This window comes from Lupinus angustifolius, chromosome LG13, assembly GCF_001865875.1.
Source record: "Lupinus angustifolius cultivar Tanjil chromosome LG13, LupAngTanjil_v1.0, whole genome shotgun sequence".
Classification (NCBI taxonomy): domain Eukaryota; kingdom Viridiplantae; phylum Streptophyta; class Magnoliopsida; order Fabales; family Fabaceae; genus Lupinus; species Lupinus angustifolius.
The window spans coordinates 16,236,334-16,244,090 of record NC_032021.1 but is presented as its reverse complement, the minus strand read 5'-3'; the positions used below and the strand labels follow the sequence as shown (position 1 = coordinate 16,244,090).

General features: G+C 33.6%; 1 protein-coding gene across 1 annotated transcript; it reads left to right on the top strand.

The window, feature by feature from the left end:
* LOC109363256 (WD repeat-containing protein 44-like) lies at nucleotides 2,794-7,187 on the top strand. Its single transcript, XM_019609458.1, has 7 exons — nucleotides 2,794-4,478; nucleotides 4,902-4,992; nucleotides 5,107-5,264; nucleotides 5,452-5,503; nucleotides 5,626-5,702; nucleotides 5,802-5,895; nucleotides 6,265-7,187. Exons 1-7 carry the CDS (start codon nucleotides 2,877-2,879, stop codon nucleotides 7,032-7,034), a joined length of 2,844 nt encoding a protein of 947 aa, XP_019465003.1. The 5' UTR covers nucleotides 2,794-2,876; the 3' UTR covers nucleotides 7,035-7,187.

Genomic DNA, 7,757 nt, shown 5'->3' with positions numbered 1-7,757 from the left:
ATGTACATTTTACATATGTGTGATGATGTTATATGTGCATTCACAAAGGCCTAAAAGAAAACATGATCCAGATGTTAGCAGTTTAAATAAGAAACTAAAACAAATTATTTTGTATCTTATTAAACATAAGAAAAGAAATCAAGGTCGGTGATTCGATTTCTATGAGTGACACTTGTTGGGAGAGGGAGCTATAAATCAGAAATGAATTAGTTCTTTACCAAAAAGGTGAAGATACCTTAGTAGTACAAAAAACATAAGAAAAGAAGTCATTATAAATACTTACACAAACTCAAGGCCTAGAAATCTTATGGTTGATAAAACCATGTCAGCCTCAACAAATGTCCTCAATGCACTCCGTTTCTAAATTGAACATCAGATCAAATTGAACAATATTCAAAAAGAGTTTATTTGCTTATTAATTGGGTTAGAAAAACCAGAAGTTGACGAGTTAATAAGCAATATACTCAGTCAATTATGTAGTAAAATTTTAAGATTATCATTCCTAACCTTGCAATGAAACACACTCGTGTCAAGAATAAAACCTCCCTATTAGAAAGAAATATAACTTCACACAAGGAACAAAAAAATAATTTAGTAAGATAAGATAGAATAATCTTCTATGCTAATTCAGACGTTGAAACTTCATATTTTACCTTCACCATATGAAAACTCCTTTTCTCACCATTGTTATAGAGATCAAACCTTTTTTAAAAGTGGCATTATTTAAATAGTTTGTGTTCCATCCCAGTTAACCAGATATCCTATCTGCCTGGATGGTCCTTTCTCCCAACTGACCAAGGTCTAGGTACAATCAGCCAAGGGACTTCACATACTCATCGATTGGACTTACTAGACTGGGTTTGGGACCACCTCCGCCTGACACACTGCAAACAATGCATTGTTGTACTACCTGCAGTTTCACCTACCCTCCTGCCAACACGACAAAGATAGGTCTGAGATGTGGCTACCAGACCTGCCATAGGCAACAAGTCAACTATGCACAGAGTGCGGGCTTGCCGAATCCGTCTGACACGGGAAAATTAGCACCCGACAGTACCCTCCATATCCATGTCATCCTTCTCAACCACTATAAATAGGAGTCTCCCCCTAACATGAAGTATCTCTATTCATTACTATCCCCTCATTACTTATTCTCTATGATATAGTATTTGCTTCCTACCATCAGTATACTCATACTGACTTGATTATTAATAAAACTTTTCAGGCACCTCTACTGGCGAGTCCAAATCAACCTCCACCTAGAATACCAGAAGAACTCTTGCCCAGACCTATCCATGCAACCACAAAAGAACAATTTGTATGTTCATCTAATTCAAAGTGTCGACCCTAGAGACATGCTATAAGGTAGTATTGATAATTTGGATCATCTTATCGGTGTCTGTTCAGTACCCACCTAATAAGATAGAACTGACACTTGCATGGCCATTTGAAATTCATCAAACACTAACATATACCAATCTATCACATAGGCATAAGGATGGTAAAACCTAGGTTATGCAATGGTCCAAATGGCAGACAATGCGAGGACTCAGAGTGAGCCACACAAGGGAAATCATGTCACCATAGTAGGCCTGTTGGACAGAATGTCTCGTTTCTATGCTAAAATTACTCTATCCATCTATTATCAACCAATTAAATACTCTTGTTAGCTTAAGGTTTAGGTAAATTTGTAAAATCGGATCATGACCACATTTATGTTGTATGGGTGTATTTCTTTGTCTACTAATAGATATTTTCCACAAGAAATTTTTTGTTCCAAATGGAAACATTCATAGTATACCGGGATAGTTTTTTCTAAGCGAGTGTTTTCTTCATACATTCAAACTCAAATATATGCTTATGGGAAGATACAAAGTGACTGCTCTAAAACCTTGTATAAGATATAATATCACTTTATTGAAATTTGGCAAATAACCTTGTTAAATAAACTTTAAAGTTATATAAATTTAACACTTAAGTTACCTTGACCAAATAATTTGAATTCAATCAAGGGTTCAGTCATGCACCTCGAACATAATTAGTTTCTTAGTTATAAGATAATAGATACTCTTGATAATACCATAACAACGATTTTAATTTAATTGGCTAGTCACCAATTAATTGTAGCAAACTATTAGATTTGTATGAATAAGGAAGTCCATAAAATGCATTTACTAAAAAAAATCAAATCAACCATGCTACAATTTTGTACATGCTTCTTTATTTATATATAATGGAAAGTTTTATTTAATAATGACAGAAGAGAATAAAAAAATCATCTTATGATGGGAAAACAAATTGAGAAGGAAAAAATATATTTAACAAAGGAAGCAAAAAGCAAAACAATTCACCAACCATTTTCCATGTATAAAATTCACAAAGGTGGCAACCGATCAATGAATACTAAACACAAATGTATTTATGTTTTTTAATACTATCATTTATAAAAAAAATTAATTAGTATTAAATTTTTAATGTATTATCAAGATTTTATTAATTATTATTACATACATATATTTTTACGCAAAGTTTTTCTCTAAATTAGATACCAAAAAATAAACACACTACCCTCTCCATAAGAAACATAGCATCTATATATTTACACAACACCCTCATCTTAGAAGAGTGATTTAAATAGAAAATTGTTGACTGTTTCTTTGCCTCCAAAATTCAAAACTATAACCAACCTCTCCTTCTTCCCTTAATTTTCTCCCTTCCACTTTCTCTACCTCAACACACATCAAAGTGAAAAAAAAACAGAGAAACAATTTTAGAATAATAATAATTATAGTTAATTTTAATTAGTTATATTAGTTATTAGTAATAATAAATAATCAAACATCATTTGTCTTTGTCATCTCTACCTATTGCCGCCGATGGCCACCATGGAACGTCGTAAAACGCTTACCATGAATTGGGATGGCCTCGGCGACGATGATGATGACGATGACCATTTTTTCGAGACTTACAATCGTCTCTCCACGGCCTCTCCTAACGATTTCGCTGCTCGTGATGACGATGAAGATTATGATGATAGCCGCGTATCCTTCTCCTCTGCCATCTCCTCTATGCAATCATCGAGATTCCGAACAGTTTCTCGAATGGGGAGAATGTCTGTTGAATCTTCTGCACCCCCTAACTATGATATTTGGATGGCTGCACCCGAATCGATAAACGAACGGAGAAGAAGATTACTTGGCAGCATGGGTTTGGATGAAAATAAAGAGTTGTTGAAGGCTACAAGTGCTGCTCTTGATCGTGCAATCACAAAGAAATTTGAAAAGAATGTTGACAAAGGAGGAAAAACAACAAATAGTACTACTTCCTCTGTTTCCTCTGTTTCCCCTGTTTCAGGAGAGAAAAAAACAGAGCATTCCCCTGTTTCTTATGCTTTGGTTCGGTCACGTTCGGAGGGTGACATTGATATATTTTCATTGGCGAAAGTGAGAAAAGAGGAGATGATTGGGAATGTGTCAAAGCAGCGACTCACGAGGACTTCTACGGAGATAGTTTTATCGCGTGCTCGAGTTTTACCATATGTAGATGGGAGTAAAGTAGTGGTGAAGGAAAGTGGTGAGGCAGGGGAATCAAGAAGGCACCATGGTCATAAGGTTTCGAGTGGTGCGGCGTGTTCGGGAGTTGGAGCATTCTTCTTGATCAAGAATTTGGACACCGGGAAGGAATTTATTGTGAATGAATACGGCGAAGATGGGAATTGGAATAGGCTAAGTGATTTGCAGACTGGTAAACAATTAACAATGGAGGAGTTCGAAAATAGTGTGGGACATTCCGCGGTCGTTAAGGAAATGATGAGGCGCGCAAAGGTCGCGAGAGGCGATGGATATGGTAAGAAACTCTCATCCAATTCATATATCTCAAGGAGTTTGAGATTGAGCAAGAGAAGAGGGGCTTCATTGTTGAAAAACATAAAGGGTGTAGCAAGTGGATTTGTTGGTGAAAGAGAAAGAGAGGTACCGATACAACAGCAACAACAGCAACAACAACAACAACAAGGGTTGGAGCCGAAACCCGCAGGAAAGAATGATTGGGTAAGAGTTAGACAAAGTGGAAAGTCACAAAAGGAACTTTCAGCATTGCATTTGTGTCAAGAATTACAAGCCCATGAGGGTTGTATTTGGACTATAAAGTTTAGTCTAGATGGTCATTTTTTGGCAAGTGCTGGAGAGGATAAAGTGATTCATGTTTGGGAAGTGCAAGAATGTGAGGTTTTATCATTGAAACAAGAGGAAGGAAATCTTACTCCAATTCATCCATCATTGCTTTCATCCATGGAAAGAGAGGCTCCACCATTGTCAAGTGAAAAGAAGAAAAAAGGGAAATTTGGAAGCAAAAGAGGGAACACTATTCCAGATTATGTTCATGTCCCTGAGACAGTTTTTTCACTTTCTGAAAGACCATATTGTTCTTTTGTTGGTCATCAAGATGAAGTTTTGGATTTGTCTTGGTCCAAATCTCAGGTAAGCTTTCCAATGTTATTTATAACTATATCCTTTTAGAATGTAAGTTTTTCAATATTTTATAATTTTGTTAGTTTCAATCGAGCCGAACATCAAATCAGAAGATGTCTTATATTAGGTAACTGTCTAATTAGACTGAAGTATTGCTGGTTCAAAACAGTTCAATCCCTAATTCAGTTAAGACTGCAAATCAAAACCGTTTTTAAGTCTGGTTAACAATCGGATCGGTCAGACTGTTTAGTCCAGTCCAATCCTCACAACATTGATTCCAACAATTTATCATGATTGTATCAATCACATTTTCTTGTAATTGCGGTGAATACAAGTGAAATTCAAATGTCATTGCAACCATAATTTATAACTATGATGGAGACATGACAAAAGGTTCAATTTTCCTTATTTTTTTTGGATTTTCCCTTGCAGCTACTTCTCTCTTCTTCCATGGATAAAACAGTGAGATTGTGGGACTTGGAAACTAAGACATGCTTGAAATTCTTTGCACATAATGACTATGGTGATATATTTTTAACTTTTGTCAATAATTTCAATAAATAATGTTATTTTTTGACTTTTATTGTTAGATATTTTTGCACATGAATTTTACTTAATTGGTTATTTGATATGACAGTAACTTGCATACACTTCAATCCCATGGATGATGATTTTTTTATTAGTGGATCTCTTGATGCTAAGATCAGAATATGGAATATACCTTCACGCCTTGTTGTGGATTGGACTGAAATCCATGAAATGGTTACTGCAGTTTCTTACACACCTGATGGTCATGTATGTTTTCCTCACTTGTTTCTGCATCATCGACCATTCGTTTGTATTACTTTTATTTAAGAATCAATAATAAGTGAATATGAATGATGGATGATACATTAACTCGATATAAAAAACTCTTACACTATTAATGCATACATCTTTTTTCTATCTTACATTAATATTGATCTTTGTTTTATTGATGTAGGGTGTTCTAGTTGGCACCCAAAAAGGAAGTTGTCGTAGTTACAACATAGAAGGTGTCAATTTCTCATTTTCTCTACTACTTTATATCTAGGAATAATGTATTTTGGAAGAACTTTACCATATTATTTGAAATTATTTACATAAGTTGTTAACTCTTATTTTTATATGACCCCAGATAGCAAATTAACTCCAACAGGGACAATTGAAATGAATAAGAAAAAATCTCAACTAAAAAAGGTTACTGGTTTTCAGGTAAACTCATATCCATAACAATAAGATAGCATAGATTGTTTATGACAAACAAAAAGACATTTTATTCAAATTAATTGGTTTTTTTTTTTCTGTTTTTAGTTTTCTCCATGCAATCCATCAAAAGTGCTTGTAACTTCAGCTGATTCAAGGATTAGAATTGTTGATGGTTCAGATGTTGTTCATAAGTTTAAAGGTGATACATCATATTATTATGTATATTGTTTTAACATGCATGAATATAAGATTTTGGTTTAAATATTCATTTCAGTCTATTATGTTTTTCGACCTTATCAACTCCCTCAAAGATTAAAAAAACGCAAAATGTTCCTAAAAATTTCAATTATGGGTCAAATTAGTACTTTTTATGGTCAAATTAGTCTGGATGAGGTATTGTAAAACATGTTAAAAAAGACTAATTTGACCAACATTTAAAATATTTTGATACCATTTTAGATTTTTGAAGAGTTGAAGGGATCAAACTGGTAAGATCGAAAATACGAGAGACTATTTACTCTGATTACCAAATAAAGTAATAATGTAATCAAAATTTTGGTATAAGCAGGTTTTAAAAATACAGATAGTCAAATTGCAGCTACATTTAGTCAAGATGGAAGATACATCATAAGTGCAAGTGAAGATTCTCAAGTATATGTATGGAAACATGGAGAACCTGGAAAAGGCAAAAGTGTAATTACTACTCAATCTCATGAACACTTCCAATGCAAAGATGTTTCAACAGCAATACCTTGGCCTTGTACCATTAGGGGTGACCCTCCACAAATTCCAATGAACCAATCCAAAAGGCACTCAAAAAACCCTTCAGAAAGTGATATAACCAATGTTGCAAATAGTAAAAGAATGTTACCACCTCTTCCAAAGAAAGGTAAAAACCATTCCATAGAAAGTGAACTAGCATCACCAATAGAAGAAGACAATGCAGCTATTTCAAACAATGAAACAGGAAATGGTGATTCTTTTTCAAATAGTAAGAGAAACTTACCACCTCTTCCAAAGAAAAGTAATCACCAAGCCTCATCAAGTGACTTATCTATAATAGAGGAAGATCTTGAAGCAATAACTAGAACAAATTCTGGGTTAGGTGACTCATTTGCATCAGGTTCAGCATCAATAAGATATGGTGATTCACCTTCTATATCAGCTGCAAATACACCATCATTTGATAGTAGTTATGGAACTTCAACAACTCAAACTTCTGCATGGGGAATGATAATTGTCACAGCTAGTTTTGGAGGTGAAATAAAGTGTTATCAGAATTTTGGGTTGCCTAGAAGGATAAGTAGACAACCTAATATTTTTGGAGGCCCTGCATGAAACTTTTTCATGGCAAAAATTAGCAGATTTTTATGTTTCTTGAGAGATCAAGAAGAAGGAATGGTGCATGATGCATGTAAATTCCATTTTTCTCATTAGGTTTACATGTGATGTGGCATTTTTTTAATATATTTGTGCCCTTGTGGTTTGAAATATTGTAGACTTAGCCACATAAACATTGATTAAATCATCTTAAATATTCGACTATTAGTATTGGATTATAAGGTAAATACAAGTTTTATACTTTTTTAATTTAAAAATAAATTGAAAATTTGGATAGTTAAAAATAATTGTATGTCATATGTCACCATCTTAATTCAATACTAAAATTTTTAGTATTAGAGAGGATCTCTGTTTATATCAACATTACCCACAATCACAAGAAATGCAAATAACATTCGAAACTCAAGAAAAGGAAATACAAGATTAGAGGCTTTGAATTATTATTATTATTGTTGAATTTTTTATTTGTAGCCTCAATCATTTAATTGTGTCTCATATATATCATTATGGCATTTTAGAGTGTAATTTACATGTTAGATCCGTATAGGTAAAACAAATGAATACAAATTGACAAATTAAGGAGAAACTGTGGTAAACGTTGTATAAATATTATTGAGTTTCCTTTGAATTAAATGTTTTTAAACAAAAGGGTGATTAAACTAAATGAGGAATTGAATTGAATTTGTTTATTGCATATCCTTCATTGTAATATGAAATATG